General features: G+C 43.1%; 2 protein-coding genes and 1 pseudogene across 11 annotated transcripts in view; 2 read left to right on the top strand and 1 right to left on the bottom strand.

The window, feature by feature from the left end:
• Positions 1-4292, top strand: part of LOC101357387 (putative gonadotropin-releasing hormone II receptor) — a 32530-nt pseudogene extending 28238 nt beyond the window's left edge.
• A 64-nt stretch (positions 4293-4356) lies between these two features.
• On the top strand, positions 4357-5862 carry RBM8A (RNA binding motif protein 8A). The gene is made up of 6 exons (XM_004380316.2): positions 4357-4514; positions 4759-4818; positions 4955-5032; positions 5170-5306; positions 5420-5556; positions 5663-5862. Exons 1-6 carry the CDS (start codon positions 4448-4450, stop codon positions 5706-5708), a joined length of 525 nt encoding a protein of 174 aa, XP_004380373.1. The 5' UTR covers positions 4357-4447; the 3' UTR covers positions 5709-5862.
• A 1140-nt stretch (positions 5863-7002) lies between these two features.
• LIX1L (limb and CNS expressed 1 like) overlaps positions 7003-23420 on the bottom strand; it is a 35575-nt gene continuing 19157 nt past the window's right edge. The window contains exons 4-12 of one of the 10 annotated variants that reach the window (XR_002824687.1): positions 22174-22269; positions 21392-21469; positions 20982-21050; positions 16010-16131; positions 15682-15741; positions 14694-15548; positions 14463-14582; positions 13110-13175; positions 7003-12182 (exon numbers count right to left, since the gene is read on the bottom strand). Coding sequence is in view for 2 of the 10 variants with exons in the window: in XM_004380315.2 (XP_004380372.1) it covers positions 20808-21050; positions 21392-21469; positions 22174-22269 (417 nt within the window). In the remaining 8 variants the exon portion in view is untranslated. Of the gene's footprint in view, positions 12183-12447; positions 15549-15681; positions 15742-16009; positions 16132-17509; positions 21051-21391; positions 21470-22173; positions 22270-23420 lie in introns of those variants that run through there. The other 9 variants (XR_002824689.1, XR_002824688.1, XR_002824685.1 and 6 more) reach the window with 9 other exon arrangements.

The following is a 23420-nucleotide window of genomic DNA, read 5'->3' as shown; positions in this document are numbered from 1 at the left end:
AGTAATGATACTGTTTGATAATTTCCGCATTCGGTTGAATCACCTTTCTTGGGAATAGGCATAAATATGGATGTCTTCCAGTCAGTTGGCTAGGTAGCTGTCTTCCAAATTTCTTGGCATAGACGAGTGAGCACTTTCAGCACTGCATCCATTTGTTTAAACATCTCAATTGATATTCTGTCAATTCCTGGAGCCTTGTTTTTTGCCAGTGCCTTTAGTGCAGCTTGGACTTCTACCTTCAGTACCATCAGTTTCTGATCATATGCTACCTCTTGAAATGGTTGAATGTTGACCATTTCTTTTTGGTATAATGATTCTGTGTATTCCCTCCATCTTCTTTTGATGCTTCCTGCATCTTTTAATATTTTCCCCCATAGAATGCTTCACTATTGCAACTCGAGGCTTGAATTTTTTCTTCAGTTCTTTAAGCTTGAGAAATGCCAAGCGTGTTCTTCTCTTTTGGTTTTCTGTCAGTTGATCGGTAGTTGGTAAATATGGCCTTGGTGATAGAAACGATGCTGGAGATCTCATGATAGAATTTTGCAAGACCAACGACTTCTTCATTGCAAAGTTTTTTTTTCACCAACACAAACGGCGACTATACACATGGATCTTGCCAGATGAAATACACAGGATTCAAATCGACAACATCTGTGGAAAGAGACGATGGAAAAGCTTAATATCATCAGTCAGAACAAGGCCCGGGCCGACTGTGCAACAGACCATCAATTGCTTATATTCAAGTTTAAGCTGAAACTGAAGAAAATTAGAACAAGTCCACAAGAGGCAAAATATGACCTTGAGTATATCCCATATGAATTTAGAGACCATCTCAAGAATAAATTTGACGTGTTGAACACTAATTGGCAAAGACCAGATGAGTTGTCGAACGACATCAAGGACATCATACATGAGGAAAGCAAGAGGTCATTTAAAAGACAGGAAAGAAAGAAAAGACCAAAATGGATGTCAGAAGAGACTCTGAAACTTGCTCTTGAACGTCATGTAGCTAAAGCAAAAGGAAGAAATGATGAAGTAAAAGAACTGAACAGAAGATTTCAAAGGGCAGCTCGAGAAGACAAAGTAAAATATTATAATGACATGTGCAAAGAGCTGGAGATAGAAAACCAAAAGGGAAGAACACAAAACAATATGTGTATAAATTTTTGTTTGAGAAACTAACTTGAGCTTTAAATTTTCACCTAAAGCACAATTTAAAAAAAAAATATGTAGGGTTGCATAGCCGATTAATGTAATTTCTGTCAATAAGTTGAACACCTATAAAAAGTTGAATTGGCAAAAGTTGTGTGATACATATATTTACAAAAACAAATAAAAAAAAAAGTTTAGCGCTTGAGGCTGCTTATGTACAACTAAGCACCTCATGGGATTTGGTTCCTTGGTTTGGAGGTTTAGGGTCATGGTTTCATGGGACATCTCCATTAGTTGGCCTAATATATTGTTTAGTGCTTCTGTTCTATCTCCCAGTTTGTTGTGTAATGCCTGGGGTCTTAAAAGCTTGCAAGAGGCCGTCCAAGGTGCAGCAATTGGTCTCTATTTGCCTGGAGCAACATAGGAAGAAGGAGAGTCAGAAATAGGAGGAGAAAATAGAATGTGTGGCTAATTGCCTCCATGAACAACTGCCTCCTTTGCCATAAGACCAGAAGAACTGGATTGTGCCTGGCTACCATTACTGAACATTTTGATCAAAGATTCTAGGGAAGAATTCTGATCAAAAGGGGGAAATTCTGAACAGAATTTCAAATCCTCATGGACTCCAGTCTTTCTGGAGCCATGGAGGCTGGATGAACCTCTGAAACTACTGCCCTGAGATACTCTTTAAACCATAAACCAAAAATATCCCTGAAGCCTTCTTAAAACAAACAATAGTTTAGCTTAACTAATAATGAATGTTTGCCTTGAGGATTATGCTCTTTTAAGATTTACCTATATGATAATGGTCTGACTGAGACTGGAGGAGCCCCAGAAAGCATGGCCCCCGGACTCTGTCAACCGAGAACTAAAACCATTCCCGAGGCCAACTCTTCAAAGATTAGACTGGACTATGGAACATAAAATGATACTCATGAAGAGTGTGCTTCTTAGCTCAATTAGACACATTAGACTAAATGGGCAGCTTCTGTCCGGAGGTGACATGAGAAGACAGAGAGGGTCAGGAGCTGGTTGAATGGACATGGGGAATCGGATGGAAAGGAGGAGTGTGCTGTCGCAGTATGGGGAGAGCAATTAGGGTCACGTAACAGTGTATGTATAAATTTTTGTATGGAGACTAACTTGAAATGTAAGTTTCATTTAAAAGACAACAATAAAAAAAATTTAAAAAAAAAGATTTACCTATATGGCATCAAATTGACAACAGCAACTGGAAAGATTATATAGGAAACTTAGGGGGCAATGAGTTTATGTTAATAGGGGAGTGTGATGGTTAAGATTGTGTGTTAACTTGGCTGGGCCATGATTCTCAGTATTTATATGTGATCACTCCCATGATTGAATCTACTGTGAGTAGCCAATCAGTTGAAAGGGAGTTTCCTTGGAGGTGTGGCCTGCATTGAAATATAAGCCCACGTCTGGCTTTTTGCTGACTCTGCATTCTGTGGCTGCCTCCTGTTCATCAATCATGGGATTTGTCAATCTTCACAGCCTGTGAGTGGAGCCCTGCTCTCCGGCCTGCTGATCTTGGGTTCACCAGCCTGTGTAGCTACGTGAATCAGAAGCCTTGTGGTCTTGCCTGCCAATCTTGGGATTTGTCGATAGTCACAGCCTGTGATCAAGAGCCCTGCTTTCCAACCTGACGATCTTGGGTTCGCTAGCCCCTGTGGCTACGTGAATAGGGAGAAGCCGCTCTCCTAATCCACGGACTTGGGACTTTCCAGCCTCTACAATTGCGTGAGCTGTTTCTTTGATATAACTCTCTTTCTATACGTATTTATACACCTTAGTGGTTTTTTTTCTCTAGAGAACCCAGCCCACGACTGGGAGGAACAACTCAAAAAAAATGAGAAATGTTACACAACTCTAAGAATGTAATGAGTGTCATTGAATTGTACTTGTAGAAACTATTGAACTGGTGTATGTTATACTGTGTATATTCTCAAAAACAATTTAAAAAATTAATTTAAAAAAATTAGTAAGTGAACCCACAGTCCACTAGTGTTGAAGGCCTACACTGCATTCCACAGTTTGAGGGCAGTATGGGTTTTGCCTTAACTCCTAGGTTTTCATAGGTGAAATGACTGCACCATGCATAAAGAAAGCAAAACCCTTATTGCCTTTCAGGATATGACTTACTTTTAAATTGTATTGTAGTTTTATATATATATATATATATATATATATATACACCAAAAAATTTGTCATTTTTAATCATTTTTAAATGTAGAATTCAGTGACATTAATTACCCTCACCATGTTATGTTAACATCACCACTATCCATATCCATAAGTTTTTCATCATTGTAAATACAAACTGAGTGCCCCTTCAGCGATAATATCCATTCCTCCCCCCGCCCCCAGTCCCTGGTAACCACAAATAACATTCTGTGTATGCATTTGCCTATTCTACATATTTCATGTAAGTGTGATCATACAGTATGCCCATTTGTGTCTAACTTATTTAACTCGTCATGTTTTCAAAGTTTCGTCCATTTGGAGAATGTATCAGAACTTAATTTCTCTTTATGGCTGAATACTATCCCATTGTATGCATATGCCACATTTTGTTTATCTATTCATCCGTTGATGGACACTTGGGTTGTGTCCAGCTTTTGGCTGTTGCAAATAAACTGCAATGAACATTGGTGTTCTGTTTGAGTCCAGCCATGACTTTTCTCCTCTTAATACTCAACAGGTGGTAGGGACTGGTTTATCTTAAAAATGTTAATACTTTTCTGTATTAACATTTCCCTAAAAAGGTTTCCCTAAAAGAGGTGTATTCTGTGCTGCAGTATGTTCCAGAGCAACTTTTTGAGCCAACATTGCTGACTGAACTTTTTTTTATTTTGATGGTTCTATCAGGTATCGCGCTGCACCTCATAACAAGGTACACACCTAGAAGTTTTCTTCCACCTCCATTTCCTAGATAGGATGGAAAGCAGTCCTCTAATAAAGAAATTAGGCAAGACTACACTGTCTGCAATCGCCTCCGTGCCCTTAGTGACGAGTCACTGACTCCGCCTACTCCACAGTTTGACCCTCACAACGCGGCTGCAGTTGCCACACGACCTCCCCAAGATGGCTATCTGCTCACTTTCTTCATCTTCCCGACTTAGGACCGCCTCCATTCGCGTATTTTCACGGCGCCGGGTAAGGGACTCAGAATTGGCTTTTGATTGGTCAATTTGACTGACGACCTTTCCCCTCTGCGACAGTTTCCCGAGGTGCCTAGAGCCTTGGCAGCACAGACGAGAGCTAGAACGAAGGCAGGATGGCGGACGTGCTAGATCTTCATGAGGCTGGGGGCGAAGATTTCGCCATGGATGAGGACGGGGACGGTGAGGACAGCAGAGCCGGCGGCGGGAAGCGGCGGAGGAGCGAGAGAAGGGTGTACTAGGAAAGCATTGTCTCCCTTCTCCCCAACAGGGAGAGTGGGAGCTGAGATTAGAGGCTCTGCCCCCTTTGGGAGGACTGGGAATGGAGACGGTGGGATCCGCATTTTAGATACTGTCTTGGGAAATAGGCAGTTGTTAGAAATGCTTTTGTTTTTGTTACTCATTCTCTTTTCTTTTGTGGCTCCAGAGAGCATCCACAAATTGAAAGAAAAAGCAAAGAAACGGAAAGGCCGCGGCTTTGGCTCCGGTGAGTGTTTGTGGGGAAAATGGGGTGAAGTGGTCTAGGACGGCGGGAGCTACGGGTTCTGGAGACCCCTCCCAGAGTTATGGGGAACGTGGGAGAAGAGGGGAATTCCCGGTAATCTGGTATGTGTTCGTTATAGAAGAGGGATCCCGAGCGCGGATGCGTGAAGATTATGACAGCGTGGAGCAGGATGGCGATGAACCCGGACCACAACGCTGTGAGTGAAATGGGGCCTATGGGGATCTGTCTTTAAGCAGTTAGGACCAATAAAATCGAGTAGGAATGGGGCTTGAAGTTCTTTTTCTTGTCATGTGCTCAAAACTATCTACATCTACTTTTCTCCCTCATCAACAGCTGTTGAAGGCTGGATTCTCTTCGTCACTGGAGTTCACGAGGAAGCCACTGAAGAAGACATCCATGACAAATTCGCAGAATATGGAGAAATAACAAATATCCACCTTAACCTAGATAGGCGTACAGGATACCTCAAGGTATCTGAATCACATTTCATTGCCTCCCTTCTCTCAGACCATTTTGTAAAGCTTTCTGTTTTAGATTTGAGGAAGTGGAGGGTTTCGATATCTTGTTTTTTCACATCCCCTAGGGGTATACTCTAGTGGAGTATGAGACATACAAGGAGGCCCAGGCTGCCATGGAGGGACTCAACGGCCAGGATTTGATGGGACAGCCCATCAGTGTCGACTGGTGTTTTGTTCGGGGTCCGCCCAAGAGCAAGAGGAGGTAAGGTGGAGAGGGGAGTGACTGTCTTGGTAAGGGAATGTGAGCGTAACTGAACAAGGGCTTTGTAGGATGTCACTCTGATAGACTCTCTCCTCCTCTCCTCTAGAGGTGGCCGAAGACGCAGCAGGAGTCCAGACCGGAGGCGGCGCTGACGGGTCCTCTGTTGTCCAAGTGGTCTGTCAAGATTTCATTTGACCATGCAGCCTGGCGAAACTGGGCTAGGGTAGAACTTGCTGTGTTTCTCTCACCCTTTACCTGCCTTATGTTTGTGAATAAATGTCCCAGTTTTGTTTTCTGTATTTAAAATTGCTTTTTTGCACCAACACTGGAAACCCTGAATTACTTTTTACAGGAAGGTAGTAAGGGTCATTGTGAAGATGTTTCTCCCAGGGACTAAATTCCATGTGAGTTTCTACACTGGTCATAGATTAGAGACATTACTAATTTTTTCTCTTGACAGCTAAAAGATTAGGGATAGAAGCGAGATGTGCTTATAGTATTAAAGAACATTCTGTTCATGTATATTCTGTTTAGAGTAAATGGATGTTATAGGAATGTCTCTAGTTTCTCCTTGCCGCTTGTGTGTGCTTCTAGCTGTCTTGGGCATCCTGCCAGGCCTGCCCTCCTGGAGGACTCTCTGCCCAGTCTTGGTGCCCTCTTTAGCAGCCAAATGTGAAGGTCCCATAGGGTGAGAAGATCCAGAGGAGCACTGAGTAGGCCAAAGAGGAAAACGATGTGGCCAAGCCTTGGGGGAGCTTCCGTTTGCACTGTGGGGGAGAACCAGTGCCAAAGACCCCGCAGTGTCTCTTAGCCATGTAGTGCTGCTATAATACCACAGGTGCATGGCTTTAACAAAGAGAAATTTATTTCCTCACAGTAAAGTAGGCTGAAAGTCCAAATTCAGGGTGTCAGCTCCAGAGGAAGTTTTTTTCTTATCAGTCTTCCCCTAATTAGGTGCTTCTCCATGCAAAGACCCTGGGTCCAAAGGGTGCACTCTGCTCCTGGCACTGCTTTCTTGGCAGTATGAGGTTTCCCCCTCTCTCCCTGCTTCCCTTTCCTTTTTTATCTTGAGAGATAAAAGGTGGTGCAGGCCACACCACAGGGAAACTCCTTTTACACTGGATCAGGGATATGACCTGGCTGAGTGTTACAATCCCACCCTAATCCTCTTTAACATAAAATTACAATCACAAAATGACGGACAACCACACAATACTGGGAATCATGGCCCAGCCAAATTGATACATTTGTTAATTGAGTCTTCCTCCAATCCTGATACCCCAGTTCTTCATATGGTCCATCATGTGGTCCAGCTTCTCGGATTATTTGCTCAGCATACACATTAAGTATGGTGAATGGGTACAACCCTGACGCACACCTTTTCTGACTTTAAACCACAGAGTATCCCCTTGTTCTATTCAAATGATTGCCTCTTGGTCTACGTACAGGTTTCTCGTGAGTGCAACTGTTTTGGAATTCCTATTCTGGCAATGTTATCCTTAATTTGTTAAAAGATCCACACAGTTAAATGCCTTTGCATAGTCAATGAGACAGAAATGATACATCACAGAACAATTCTGTTAACTGGCAAAAATAACATACACATCCAAGCTCTAGACATTAAGCCTTCCTCCAGCATCACTTAAAGTTATGGGCCCTGAGATGACTGACGAAGGAATCAAAAGATGGAGAAGTAGTCATGCTGAAATGGATATTCCACTGTAGGGCTGAGAAACCCATCATATGATGCTGTTCCACAGAGCCCAGTGAACAATCTTTTCCAAAGCAATAAGGAATGCACTAGTGAGAACGGAACCAGCATCACTGAAAAACTTGATTCTGGCTGTCCCCTAGGCCAGACTGGAAAATAGGAGATGGCATTATAAATCTGGACTTCCCAAAAACAATGGCAATGATATAATCCAGAAATAAGTCAGGTGGTAGTGCTTAAACATCTCAAGTTTAAGGTGAGGATAATTATAATGAGAGGCAAGATCATAGTGGCAGCCAGCAGGGCTGACCCATAGAGTTAAAAAAAAAAAAAAAAAGGTTACTAGAACAAGGCATCCTTAGGAGGCAAGATAAATAATAGGCCAAAATGGCAAAGTTTAATCTATGCAGTCAAAAGACATCAAGCATGGGTATCAGAAGGCTGAAGGTAGCTATGATTAAAAGAGAAAAAAAAAACAAAAACCATGATCTCTTGCAAAGTTTCCAAATTTAGCTACTTTTCAGACCTGTAACGTAAGGACTCAAAACACAGGGTCCCCAGGAAAGACCCCGTAACTCTATGGCAACTGTATATGGGAGAGATTTCCCCACTTCTTTCACAAAGTGACCTAAAGCCACTTACTTGGCTACTACACACTGGGTATTTCCCTTTCCCTAAACGTTTCTACACTATTGGACACTGTATCCATACTCAGCATCGACTGGCCCACGGAACAGGCGTGGGCGATGCACATCCAGGTTAAAGGCGGAGCAGACATGGCGGGGGTGGGGGCAGGGGCTAGGATCATAAGGTTAGCATGAAGCAGTCAAAGGCCAATGACAGCCCAGAGACACAGCCAGAGAGAAGCAGTGAGGAACGCTGATCTCAGTCTATCTGCCTGCTTCTGACTCCAGCTCTCCTGGATTCTGTCAATGTCATGTAGTCAGAACTCAAGCACAGATGATCTCCTTCCTGTGCTTGGGTCCAGATGTCTAACCTGTGGCCCTCAGCCATGCTGATGCACAGCTGTGTCTCCACTCCAGCCCTGAAATCTCATTCACACACATCTGGAGGGTCAACTTACTCTTTTCCACATCATTCCTCCTACACATCCTCCTTCCGAAACTGACGGTCCAAGGAGGGAAGGGCCTTTCTGTAGCCCCAGCATAATCATTCCTTTCAATTTCTCCCAAAACAGGGCCACAGGGAGAACAAGAGGGGGCTAGGGACCACCGTCTGTCTGAGTCTCTCCTCTTCCCATCTCTTCTTGACTTCCAGTGCCATTGTCACACTCTCTCTTTCTCCAATGTTTAGATCTCTGGTTGATCCAAGCCCTGGACACTTCAGTGGTAATTAAGTGGGTGGGGCCACTCGCCTGCCCACACACATGGTTTGCCATCCATCCTTGCCAAGGGTCCCACCACCCCAAAGTTCCCCACAACCCTCTTCCTTTCTAACTCACCCACCCTCCCAACTGCTCCTCTGCCTACCTCCATGGCTTCCCCAGTCTGTGGTCCCTCTAAAAGACCCCATCATGTCCTGGCTGATTCTTCCCTCCCTGCCCTAACCCTTTTAAACTCAGAGCTGGTATTTTAGGAAAAAGATTACAAACCACTGGTGAGAGAAAAATGCAGGCCTCTTGTCCCTCCTAGGGTTCCTCCCCCTACTGTCTTACTCCTTCCTTTCAAGCACCTCTTTCTCAGACCACCACCATCACCAAGACTGGCTATAGCTTTATCCCAAGCCATATCCATTTTCAAAAGAATGTTCTGTATGAGACATTTTTGCATCCAGGATACTGGCAAGGGCTATATGACCAGAACTATAGCTCACTGGTTAAACAAGCTCAGAGTTCTGTCCACACTGGTTAGTAAATCATGCCTCAGGCCCCCTGGACCACCGAAAAACAAACCATCGCCATGGAGTTGATTCCAACTCACAGTGACCCTGTAGAACAGAGTAGAACTGCCCCACAGCGTTCCCAAGGCTGTAGATCTTAATGGAAGTAGACTCCCACATCCTCCCGTGGAGAGGCTGGTGGGTTCAAACCACCAAACTTTTGGTTAGCGGCTGAGCACTTAACCACTGTGCCACCAGAGCTCCTTGGAAGGGGGAAAAAATAGGGGAAAGGCAGGAGACAACAGAAATCAGACTAGCTGCATGTAAGGTCTTTTCCATTTCTTTATTCCTCCAGGGCTTAGAAGCAAAGTTTTAAGTAACTGGACTTATCCAAGAATCTAGACAGCCTCAGACCCCTGCCAAAACAATCAAACGTGTGGGCATAAGAGCCCAAGGCTATATGTGTGCAAACACACACACACAGTCTATAAAAATAATCCTTAACCTCCCACCCTAACTCCCAAAGAATTTCAACCCTAAAGGTCCCAATGCCAAACAATTTCATACATCTTTCACTCCCATCAGAAACCAAGAAGTTAAGCTCCCTCATTGGTCAGGAACACTAGGAGCAAGAACAGATGAGGGATGAGGGGGAGCTCCATGCCTGGATGTTCTTCTGTCCGCAGAAGTCTCTTGTGCCTCTGTCCTTCTCCTTTTCTATTTTCTTTACTTTCCCTCCCATCCTACCCCCTCCTACTGGTGGCTAAAAATAAAGTTGGAAGGAATGGGAGGAGTGATGGTAGAGAACTGTGGGGAGCCCCAGACCAAGGGAAGGAGGACTCAGTGGTTTCAGTGTACTGTAGTCCCCTCTTATCTGTGAGGGATACGTTCCAAGACCCCCAGTGGATGCCTGAAACTGTAGATCGTACCGAAATCTTTACGTACTATGTTTTTTCCTATACGTATGTACCTATGATAAAGTTTAATTTATAAATTAAGCACAGTAAGAAATTAACAACACTAATAAATAAAATAGAAACACTTTATGGTTTCTCCTTGGCATATTCAAATTGCCAGCATCATTACTCTTGAGCTTTGGGGCATTAAGTAAAACAAGGGTTACTTGAACACAAGCACTGTGAAGGAGAAAGTGAACTGAAAATAAGGGGGGACTACTGTATTTCTTTGCCTTAGTGCTGCCCCCTGGAGGCCTCATCTCAAAATACAGAGAGAACACATTTCTTGACCACTTCTGCTGTTTCTTTTCACTTTTTTAAATTTTTTGTTGTTCCCAGTTCAATACTGATTTACTCAGGTTTGGAACAGAAGGTATGAGTAAGAGATAAGAGTCTTTTTATTTCATAACCTTATTTATCCCAACCTGCGATATGGAAAATGAAAGCGTTGATAACAGTGATATCACATCCCCACCCACCCAGGGGAGTCCCAACATGTGAAGCCACGGCCACAAACCAAGCCTTGCCAGCCCCATTCCACTTACTTCTGCTTGTGGCACTTAAGTCTATGCTGCCTGGAGGGACTATAGACTGGTGTGGGATGGGTCTGTGGAACCAGATTACTTTACCATTAGACTCCATCTCCTCACCTGAGCTATGAAGTCCTTGAAGTTGCATCCGTGGAGCTTCTTAGTATTTTGTATCTCTACCATCTTACACGATGTCCTGCACATGGTAGGTACTAAAATTCTGTGGATGAAAAAAATGTTGAAACGACAAATGTTTTGATACACAAACACATATACAAACACACATGTAGCACACCCAAAAAAAAAATCTGTGGATGATCATGCTAGTGGCCAATGGAAAACCCAAACCATGGTGACAAAAACAGGAGTCTCAGATAACCAGAACACAACGGATCAGACCAAACGTGGATGAGCAAACTGATCTTTAATTTGCTGGCCTGGAAGGCTTGCTCTCCATCTTGGGCACGGGCCACAGCTATTTAGATTCACTGCACAGTATTTACAGCAAGATGCCAGAGACATCATTCTGAGTAGACAAAGAGGAGGTAAGAAGAAACTGGGAACAAATCTCTGAAACGGAAGTGCAAGCACAAATCTGTAGCTGTGATTCAAGGGAAGGATAAGGGGCAAGTCATGAGGGAGTTTGATGAGGCAGACATGAGGGAGGAAGCGGAAGTATCAAACAACCCTTGGAGCAGAGATTGGGGGAGAGTGCTCTGGGACATAAAGTCTCAAAATTATGATGGGGGGGGTAGGTGAGAATCTACCACAAGCCACCTCTGCGAGGAAAAGAACACAGTTCAGAGCAAAACTTCTATCACCCCTTCTTCTCCCCAAAAGGTAATGCTGCTGCTGATTAAATTCCTAGAACAGGGGACTGAGAAGATAAAGAGATACATACAGACAGAATCTTAAAAAATGTAAGAAGAACAAAGTAAAAAGAATCAAGGGAGACAAAGACAATGTAATAAAGGAGGAAAAGAACAAAAGCTCAGGCAGATTTGGACATCAGATTCATCCTATTGACTTTAAGAGTCACCTTTCCTCTCCTCACCTCATCATTCCCAAAGCTTCTCCCTCCACCACAAATCTCTGGATCTGAACTTCAACCAAGGACAGAGTTAGAACAAGGCTGGTACATCAGGGGCGATCTAAGATGCCATCTCACCAATTCAGGTCCCCTCCTTATCCTGCACCAGAATGTCACAGCTTGAGTCATAGCCAAGGATAGATTAGGGTGAAAATAGGCACAAGGCCCCAAAGCCCCACAATACTGGGGCCACAGAACCAGAGGCCTAGTTTGTCCAGTGGAATAAAGGAATCACAAGCATTTCTGACCACATCCAGCAGAAGCAGGGGATGACCTTGAAGGACCCAAGTAGGATTTGCAGCCAAAGCTTCAGAGTCAGCTGGGGCAGGCCTCCTCCTGGAATCCCTGGTTCCCCAGGACCACCAGTTTCAATTCCTTCTGGGGCTCTTCCCCTGGAACCGTTCAGCTGCCGGCTACAAGCTGAAGGCTCTTGTTCCATCAGTAGGTGAATCGCACAGGCATCCCAGATCAAATTCACGATGAGGGAAAACAGATAGTACCTGGGATACACAGGGCACAAGGGTTACTGAGAGCATGTATATTTACTTTGAACACCCCCACTTTAGTGTTCTCTTCCCCCTCAGTGATGGAAGGGATTAAACCTGGAAACACCAGAAATGAATCCTATTGCCCATCATCAGAAATGTTCTGCCACCTTTCTGCAATTAAGGAAGGTCTATGTGTACCTTAGGGTCCTATGAGTAAGAATCGACTTGATGGCAACAGGTTTGGTTTTTTTTATGTGTACCTTAAGATTCTGGCTTAAAATTACTGAGCATTAGCATATCAATACTTCTCTTTTTAGTTTTAAGCATCCTTCTTTTAAGATGCCAGATAGGAAAACAACCTCTGCTAGCACCAACTAGTTTTACGGGAACAATGCCATTAGCAGTCCTCAAAAGACTATTTCTTAACCCTGTTTTGCCCCCATCAAGAGATCTATAATCTCTCTAGGTTGTTCAACAAATAAATATCATTTGTCTTGAACAAATGGGGAAATTGACGACAATGAATTTTATCTGAGCCCTCTGTTAAAGAATTCCCGCACTCTTCTGTCTTCCTTAGAAAGGCCTTTCCTTATCTCAACTTTCCTCTCTCATTCATCCTAACACTTATCTTAGTGCGATAAAGGATTGGGGATAGTTAGAAAGTACTTATTTTTGTAACATGAAGTTTCCAACCATGAGAAGTATTTCAGAGAAAGCTTTTTACAGTACATGCTAAGTCACAAATAAAATGAGGAAAAGGAAATACTGTGACATAGCAGGGTAGATGGAGACGGAAACCACTTATAATAGTCCTCAACTCCACTCTAGCCTTTAGTGTTGTGTACCACCCACCTAGCTAACCCAATCCACTTCAGTGTGCCACCAACGGCAGCTTCAAGGCTCAAAAGTAAGAGATCACCTATAACCTCTTCACCTTACCTTCTGCTGCCTCTTCATGCTGCCATGGCCATCTGCTATAGCCGTATTGTTCTCAGTGTGTATATGCTGCAGACAAGGAAAAGCAACCATGGTGAGATTCCAATCCCAGGCCCTAATCCTCACCCTTAAAGCTGTTGCCTCTAGCCTAATTATCTAGCTCTCTACCTGACAGCTGTCTACCAGTCACTAATCCAAACTGAGATCTCACCATTATCTCCAGCACCTGATGCTACAGATCATTTTACTGAATGCATTTGATTCTGAGTACTCTCTAGTCGTCTGAAGTTAGCTGGGCAAGGATTCAGGATGAAGGTGATCTGTATTTTCCTTTACTCTGTGACACTAAAGCCTGGAGACAGACGTGGGGACTTCATATGTAACACAGCACCGTGATCAAAACTCATTCCTTAGCGTGCTGGCCACAATCCCTGGGGGGAGGGATCATGGAGTACCAGGTTGGGAAGGGGAAGGGGGTTTGCAGCATTTATTTCCAATGGTGGGGGCAGAGCTCCATCTCATTGTCACTGCCCCTCCACTAATTCATTTTATACTCCTTTCAGAAACTAAGTGGCTCTGAACCGAGTATATTTTCTAAATTCCCAGCCCCTGCCGATAGATTTGCACTCCACTGCTCCTTACACAATTGGCCTTGGGTCCGCCTGAGGGCCCTGCAACTGGCCCTCCTTGTCTTGCTGACCTTTGTCCTCTGCTGGACACCTTATTACCTGCTGGGTCTGTGGTAGTGGTTCTCCCCCACCATGCTAACTGAAGTCACCCCCAGCCTCAGCCGCATCCTTTTCCTCTTTGGCCTCCTCAGCACTCCTCTGGATCCTCTATTCTATGGGGCCTCCATGCTTGGCTGCCAAAGGCGGCACCAAGAACCAGGCAGAGTCCTCCAGGGGGGACAGTCTGGCAGGATGCCCAAGACAGCTAGAAGCACACACAAATGTGGCAACAAGGAGGACAGGAGAAACCAAAAAGACACTACTGTAACATCCGTTTCCTCAGGACAGAGTACACAGGAACAGAATATTCTCTAATACCATTAGTACATCTCACTGCTACTCTCAGTCTTTTAACTTCTAAGAAAAAAACACCCAGCAGTGCCTATATTCTGACTCCAGATGATATTTAAGACTATATCCAATGTAAAAAGCCACAGAGAATTCATTCCCTGGGTGAAGTATGTTCACAATGACCCATACTGCCTTATTGTGAATAGTGCTCCAGAACCTTCAACTCTAGTTAGAGCAGAAAACTTTAAACATAGAAAACAAAACTGGGACATTTATTCACAACTCAAACACAAAGCAGGTAGGGCGACAGACTAAACATAAACACAGCAAGTTCTACCCTAGCCCAACTTCTCCAGGGCTGCATGGTCAAATGGAATCTCAGCAGAGAACATCTGGACAACAGAGGACCCATCAGCGCCATCTCCAGTCTGGACACGTGCTGTGTCTTCGACCACCTCTAGAGAACAGGAGAAGAAGGCAGGGTCCATCAGAGTGACATCCTACAAAGCCGTTGTTCTGTTCTGCTCACATTCCCTTACCAAGATAGTCACTCCTCCCTCCACCTTACCTCGTCTTGCTCTTGGGCAGACCCGGAACAAAACACCAGTCAACGCTGATGGGCTGTCCCATCAAATCCTGGCCATTGAGTCCCTCCATGGCAGCCTGGGCCTCCCTGCATGTTTCATACTCAACCAGAGTATACTCCTAGGGGATGTAAAAAGACATACCAAAATGCTCCTATGTCACCAAGAGTCACTGGGTATCATCTTTCTCATACCTAAACTCAATTTAAATAGGAAAATCTACACACTGAAAAAAATTACCATACGTCATGCAACCCTGTTGTCTACATAATGTATATGTTTCTCTATATTTGCCTATTTGCCATGTCTGAAAAAATCAATTTCCAATATCATTTTACTTCAACTTTTCTACTGGTCAAGCATATCAAATATCAAGTATGCTCCCCTAATTCTATCTAAAGGTTATGCGGAAAGGGAAGCAATGTAATGTCACATACTTTCCACCTGTCTAGGTTGAGGTGGATGTTTTTTATTTCTCCATATTCTGCATATTTACCATGGATGTCTTTGGTAACTTCCTCATGAACTCCAATGACAAAGAGAATCCAGCCTTCAACAGATGTTGGTGGGGCAGTGGGGAAGATGGAGGTGGTTTGAATACAAGGAAAAAAAAAAAACAACTCTAAATAGGACTATGAGAGTAGAGAAACTGCAGACTCTACTGCTTTCTCAGACTATCTCTGACCCCATTCCGACTCGGTTTTACTTTATGGGTCCGAACTGCTTAAGGACACAGATCCCCATAGGTTCACTTCACCAACAGTGTTGTGGTCTGGGTTCATTGCCATCCTGCTCCACGCTGTCGTAATCTTCACGCATCCGCGCTCGGCATCCCTCTTCTGTAAGGAACGCACACCAGATCACCAAGAATTCCTCTTTTCTCCCACGGTTCCCCATGACGCTGGGAGGGGTCTCCAAAACTCGTAGCTCCCGCCGCCCTAGACCACTCCACCCCATCCCAGAAACACTCACCGAAGCCAAAGCCTCGGCCTTTCCGTTTCTTTGCTTTTTCTTTCAATTTGTGGATGCTCTCTGGAACCACAAAAGTAAAGAAAATGAGTAACAAAAACAAATGCCATTTCTAACAACTGACTATTTCTTAAGACAGTATCTAAAGTGCGAATCCAACCGTCTGCTGTCCAACCCCCTTCCGGGTCCCACCACAAGGCCCCCCAAAGGGGGCGGAGCCTCTAATCCCGGTTTCCACTCTCCCTGCCGGGGAGAAGGGAGACTATGCTTTCCTAGTACACCCCTCTCTCGCTCCTCCCCCGCTTCCCGCAGCCGCCTCCACTGTCCTCACCGTCCCTATCTTCATCCATGGCGAAGTCCTCGCTTCCAGCCTCAAGAAAATCGGACACGTCCGCCATTCTGCCTTCGTTGTAGCTCTCATCGCTACCGCTCACGCTCTAGGCACCTCGGAAACTGTCGCGGAGGGGAAAGGTCACCAGTCAAGTTGACCAATCAAAAGCCAACTCTGAGTCCCTTACCCGGCGCAGTGAAAATACGCAAATGGAGGCGGTTCTAGATAGGGAAGATGACGGAAGTGAGGCGGTAGTCATCTTGGGCAGGTCGTGAGGCGCCTGCAGCCGCGTCGTGAGGGTCAAACGCTGGGGAAGTAGGCGGAGTCAGTAACTCCCGCGTGAAGGCGGGCCTAATTTCCTTATTTGAGGATTGCTTTCAGTCGCTTTTCACCCTATCTAGCAGTTGAAGGAGGTTTTTCCTGTCAAAACTTTCAGGTTTATACCCTTTCCTAGGGGCAGTTTGATTTGTGAATTTTTTTTTCTTTTCTTAAATAGTTCAGTCAGCAACGCTGCCTCAAAAAGCTGCTTCTGTAATGCACTGCAGCACGGAATATCTTTCTTGAAGAATCTGACAGATCTTGTTGCTGTTGAAATACGATTGGTGAGACAGGTACCAATATTTTTTTTAAGTTAAACTGCTCCCAAACTCTCCTTACCACCTCTGAGGAGGAGTCATGGCCTTAAACAAAATCAGGTATTTCACGTGTGGAAACCTAGGGTTGAGGCAAAACCCATATTTCCCTGGAATTCTGTAACCAATGTGGGCCTTCAACATGACTGGACTGCAGGCTCATTTATTTACTCATCAAACCATTGAATGCTTGTGCTTATGCCTAATATTAGGGAGGTGCTGGCAATACAAGGACAAATAATTGCATTATCCACAATCATTTCTATTATGAAAGTGGACACTGCTATCAGAGACAAAGTGCTATGACAGTACAAAGAATTTCTAATAGGACACAGGTAAAGGAAGATGAATGTAAGGAATGGCTTTGCATTTGAACTAGGCCTTTAAGGCTGAGTAGTTTTTCAGGCAAAGCAGTTGTATTGAAACTAGGAGACATAATCCACTCTCCTTGGTAGGTAGAGTGATCCTTTTCAAAATCAGTTTTTCAAATGCCTACTAAAAACCCTTCCCTTGGCTTTCGATTGCACTTAGGATAAAATTCAAATTTGCACAGCCTGCTCTGCCATATCTCCAGCCTCTTCCCTTCACCTGTTAAGCTCTTGCTACACTTTCCCTTTACTATGGGCTTGCATGCTTTTTCACATCTCAGGGCGTTTGCACTTTCTGTTCCTGTGCTCTTTGTCTGGCTTTTCACATGCCTGCTCATCTTCATCCTTTAGGCCCAATACTACTCTCACTGAAGGCGTCTTCTCCACCTTCCTATTCTTCGACCTGTTTATTTCCATCACAGAACTTAAATCAGAATCTTAATTACCTAGTTTACTTTCTTAACAAGTCAATTAAAGATTTTGATTTAAGTTCTGTGATGGAAATAAACAGGTCGAAGAATAGGAAGGTGGAGAAGACGCCTTTGGGTGAGAGTAGTGTTTAATGTGTTTTTCCCACTAGAATGTAAGCCTCATAGCAGAGACTCATATTTACAACTGTATCTCCAAAGTTTAGCTCAATGCCTGGCTCGTAGTAGACATTTAATAAGTATTTGTTGAATGGATGAGTATCAGAATGGCAAGAAATTCTGTATGTGATGTTGTATGACTGGGAAATAAAGCTGGAAATACAGTTTAGGGTCAAAATGTATGCCATGCTAAGAATTTTGGAATTTATCCTGTAGGCAAGAAATTCCTTTACTTCAAATATTTAAGAATTCACAATCTTTAATATGTGCAAATAGTCTTTTTACTAAGTATTTTTTACTTAGTATCATACCTTAAGTAGACTGACTTTTTAAACATAAATTTACATTAAATGAAAATTTTAATATCACTACCATAAATGGAAAACCACTATTTTTCTACTAGAAATTACAATAAAAGCATAACTACTAAAACTAAAAAATGTTTGTCTATCTACCATCTAAAATCATCTCAGGTAACACCAAGGATTCACATCTAAGACTTTAGGAAATAGTGCTGAATGTGATGGTAGGTAAGTGATAATTTAAGCAAGGGAGTGACACAGTCACAAGTGTTTTAGAAAGAAATCTGAGGGTAATGTGGAGGGAGTTAAGAATGGAGACAGAGACCAGTTAGGAAGCTATTACAGTGGTCCAGCCAAGAGATCCTAAGGACAGTGATTGGATGACAGTAGGGAAGGTGAGATGAACATGAGGTTTCTAGCTTAGATAACTAGGTAGTTAATGACTCTAATAACAGATCTGGGGAGTCAAAGAGGATCAAGTGTGGAGATGAGTTTTATTTTGGATGTGAATTTAAAGTTCTTGTGGCACATTCAGGTGGTAATGTCCAATAGGTGGAAATATAAAGCTCAAAACAGGTTAGCACAGAAGAAACAGATTTGAGAATATTGTGTATAGTGGAGTTGAAGCCATCATGCAGGTGAGATTGCCAGTGAGAGTGGGTAGAGCTTTTGGAGAAAGGGCCAAGGACAGAACCCAAGCTCCCCATATGTTTAGAAAAGGGAGGAGGGGCTAGGCAGGCTCCCTCTCTCAGCAGTACAATCTTATTTCTACCACCGAAAAAAACTACTAATACATTATTTTTTAGTATATATGTGAGAGAAAGGGTCATTTATTTTGGAACTCTTCTGATACATACCCGTTGCCGTTGAGTCGATTCTGACTCATAGCGACCCTATAGGACAGGGTAGAACTGCTCCATAGGGTTTCCAAGAAGCAGCTGGTGGATTCAAACGGCCAACCTTTGGTTAGCAGCCGTAGCTCTTAACCACTGTGCCAACAGGGCTCCAATAGGTTTCAAGAAAGAGTCAATCTGGCTCACTAGACAAAATTCTATTTTTAATTGTATAAAGTTATACATATAAAGTACATAGAAAATACTGAAACAATAAGAAAAACCTTTAATACCAAATGGACAGATCAGGGAACAATTTTTCTCAAGTTCTTTGGGCCTTACTGGTTGGTATTTCAGAAAAATAGTAAGTCCAGGAAGTCCAAAGAAAAGTTCTTCCCATAAGTCATACCCTTTAACACTTCTTCCCAGATAAAGGAGCGTAGGAGAAACTGGAGGGTTTATCACTTCTGGTTATGAACAGCAATAAAAATAGAATAGACACGCCTATTATTTAATGCAGATTAGGAGCCTCTGCTCCAACCCCACATGTGCTTCATAGAGAGGGGCTTGAAGAATTCAAGGAAGCCCCTTTCAAGCACTAACATAACTGTACCTGGATTCCTTTATATCTGATCACCAAGATGATTTCAAAAGCAAGAAAGCTGCCTTTCTTTCATCTTGCCCATATCTGATCCAAAAGAGCAAATTGAGACCTATCTCCTAATCTATTTCTAAAAGTCTGTATAATTGCTAAATGGAAAGCCCAATTGCAGGAATCTTAAACTTCCCAAGCTCAATTTAGAAAATGCACTGAGCAATATAATATAAAGGAGATCACAGAAGTAAAGGGAAAATATATCTTAGCTAAAAAAATTCTCTAAAAGGAGAATGTCCCAGGAGAGAGGTGGGGGAACATCACAGTAGTAAAACACAACTAGCTGATCGTCGATTCTCTTTCCCCTCCTGCAGTCTCCCAAGGTTCCAATTAGGAAATGTAATACCAAAGTCTCATCTAACTTTCCTGATCAACTCATGCTCTAATAATCAATGTGGAGGAAGAGTAAAACATTGAAAACAAATGAGAATCTAAGGTACGTACATCTAAGGTAGTAAATAGCAGCAACTTGGAGGGAGTGAGAGGAACGTGACCCTTACCAAATAGGACAGATAATGTTTCCAAAGAGTAAAATGATGAGAGGAGAGGGAGAAGGAAGAACTAAATACAGGGCTTGATTAAGGTGGGTGAGCAGTGGAGGAGGAGTGAAAAGGGAACATTTCAAGATTAAGCAACTTTAACCCTGTGTCCCTTCTGTAGTGTGGCGTGTACCCGGGAATCTGGAGTACTGATACGGTATAGATACACCTTGGGGGCGACCTAGATGGTAAAGCCCCATGAATTATGTTTATAATTCCTCTTTTTTTCTGTGAAATTTCTCAGAGTAATTTTAAAATAAACCAGATAGTAAGGCAAGCCTCAATAATAATGAAGCCTAAAAATAAAGTAGCATTTGGAGGCAGGGAAGGAGTAGGGTAGTAGTGGTGGTAGTGGTGGGGTCTAGGCTGGGAAAGATCTAATTACTGGAGGAACAGTTTGGTACCAAGCCAAGCAGGTCTAGCTCGAGATAAAGCCAAAGGCTTCATACTCATACCCTGTTTGAATCCAAAAGAAAGCAAGAATAAGCATGAGGGCAGGGCACATGCTCCTTATTCTAGTGACCTGTCCTTTTAAAAGATGGAGATGTAAACACTTAGTCATTTTGTGCTACTGAAATGACTATACAGAGTTAATCTGGGAGCCAGCAAAGCCCCCAAGACAGCCTTCTTGTAAATTGGAGTGGGGATGTTTCAAATGAAACTACATCCAAAAGCTGGAAATAAGACATGAGATTTTTTAGCAAATAGGAATCCAGGTGTAGAATTTATACATACGTTTTATATATATACATATATATGTATACATATATATGTATTTGAAAGTATAAAATTGAGAAAGTACATATAGAAATCATCTTAAGTCTTAGAAAGGAGACATATAAAAAAGGATCAGGAGAGGATGGGATGTATGGGGGTGGAGGCCTAGCAGTTGGAAGAATGCATATTGCCCAACTGCCCAGCAGCCAGCATGAGAATATCTTTCTTCTCCTTGTGGAAGCGCAGCTCCTTGCCTGCCAGCCGGGCTTCATCCAGCTCTCGCTCAGTGGAGGCCAGCTCTCTAGACAGTGCCCCTGGCACACTCTGCTCCCGGCTCACCCAGTCCAATGCCATTTGGTGGCGAATATCATCATCCAGGGCTCGGTGTGAATAATGCGCCAACACCTCCTGGTAGGGGAGGGGAACGTGAAGGTCACTGACAAGGTAAAGGTTCATATCACATTGATCAACTGGGACTAGGAACTCTTTGCCTTGGAGTCTTAACTGACGTCAGCACCTAAAGCCTTGTTAAGTTGATTCTTAAGGGGGATTTCTCAGTGCGGGAAGCAAGGCAGGCAAAAAGAATCACAGATAAGATTTGAGTAGGAAAGATCATAGGAGTGAAAACAGTGCTTAAATAAGGCTTCCAAAATCTACAACGTGGTAACCATAGGCCTGCATATTTCTAACACAGCAGCCACCTCAAAATAGTCCTCTACGAGACTCCCCCACCCATAAAATCTCCTTACCTGTCGAGAGCACTGTCTTTCTCTCATGGCCTTAAGGCTGCCATTCCAGTGCAGCAGTTGGAAAACTGTCATTAGCTCCTGAGGAAGAAGATATGAAGTGCCAGGACAGTGATTTTAAAGTGGGAAGATGCATAAGAATTATATGGGGAGCCTTTTACAAAATGTATTTGTGAAAGCATTTCTCATTACCAATTCTGATATGCCCTTCGGAGAAGGAACATATTTATAACCTTCTCTCCTTCCTTCCCAATTGAGTTTCAGTGAATTAGGGATTAGTAGGAGGCATTAACCATTTCTCTGATTGGGAATACCAGACCTTAACTTTAAAATAGAGGAACTATGGAGACTACATGTTTTTAAAAATCCTCATTAAAATCAGAAGGCACCTATTGTTGAGCAAAGACAGATTGCTTAGATGGAATGCTGTTTACCTTTGAAAAGTATCAGGCAGTGAAAATGAGACTGAATGAAAAGTTTTCTAGACGGACAAATTTAAAGAGGAGTCGGAATGGTTTACTGTTCCAATGAGACCCAGTCCCAGGGAGAACCAATGCAGAAAGTAAATGAATTTTTTAAAATGCATTTATCTAGTGCTTTATTGATTATAAAGTATTTTTATGCAAGCAGTTCTGAATAGTGTTATGGCCTGTGAGGTTACCCATCTAAGGAAAACAGGGAACTAAAGGGAATGGGAAGAATGGCTTAATTAGGGGAAAAGAGTACAGGCCATGGAAGCAGGCTGACCCAGGTTATTAGAGCCAGAGAAGTAGGTGGAACAGTACCTGGAACTCCAACATTGACTTGCCCTTGTTGGATTCCAACATGAATCGGAAAGCACCAATCCCTGTGTTTGGGTTGTCAGCCTCCTCCTTGTTGCCCTGGTAACAGAGGAAAGGAAAAGACAAATAGGTTTTCAATCAGGACTTTTATTACCTAAAGCAGTGATGTCCAATCAAAATATGATGCAAGTTGCATATTTTTTTCTTTCTTTTTTTTTTATTGTACTTTAGATGAAGGTTTACAAAACAAACTAGTTTTTCATTAAACAATTAATATACATATTGTTTTGTGACATTGGTTGTCAACCCCACAACATGTTGACACTCTCCCCTTCTCGACCTTGGGTTCCCCATTACCAGCTTTCCTGTCCCCTCCTGCCTTCTCATCCTTGCCCCTGTGTTGGTGTGCCCACTTAGTCTCATTTTGTTTTATGGGCCTGTCTAATCTTTGGCTAAAGGGTGAACCTCAGGAGTGACTTCATTACTGAGCTACAAAGGTATCCAGGGGCCATACTCTTGGGGTTTCTCAAGTCTCTGTCAGACCAGTAAGTCTGGTCTTTTTTTTTTTTCTTTCTGTGAGTTAGAATTTTGTTCTACATTTTTCTCGAGCTCTGTCTGGGACCCTCTATTGTGATCCCCATCAGAACAGTTGGTGGTGGTAGCTGGGCACCATCTAGTTGTGCTGGACTCAGTCTAGTGGAGGCTGTAGTACTTGTGGTACAAGCTGCATATTTAAGTTTTCTGGTAGCCACATTCAAGTAAAAATAAATAGGTAAAATTAACAGTATATTTTTTCCTTTTTTAAAATATTTTTATTTTTTTATTGTTGTAGTTTAAATGAAGTTTACATTTCAAGTTAGTCTCCATACAAAAATTTATACATACATTGTTATGTGACCTTAGTTGCTCTCTGCATACTGTGACAGCACACTCCTCTTTTCCACCCCTGATTCCCCATGTCCATTCAACCAGCTCCCAACGCTTTCTGCCTTCCCATCTCACCTCTGGACAGGAGCTGCTCATTTAGTCTCTTGTATCTACTTCAGCTATGAGGCACACTCCTCATGAGTATCACTTTATGTCCCACAGTCCAGTCCAATCCCTGTCTGAAGAGTTGGCCTCAGAAATTGTTTTAGTTCTGGGCTGATAGAGAATCCAGGAGCCATGCTTTCCGAGGATCCTCCAGTCTCAGTCAGACCATTAAGTCTGGTCTTCTTACTAGAATTTGAGTTCTGCACCCCACCTTTCTC

The sequence above is a fragment of the Trichechus manatus genome, unplaced genomic scaffold (assembly GCF_000243295.1).
Source record: "Trichechus manatus latirostris isolate Lorelei unplaced genomic scaffold, TriManLat1.0 scaffold00073, whole genome shotgun sequence".
Taxonomy (NCBI): Eukaryota; Metazoa; Chordata; class Mammalia; order Sirenia; family Trichechidae; genus Trichechus; species Trichechus manatus.
The sequence above is the reverse complement of the archived record's forward strand: the minus strand, read 5'-3'. Positions and strand labels throughout refer to the sequence as shown.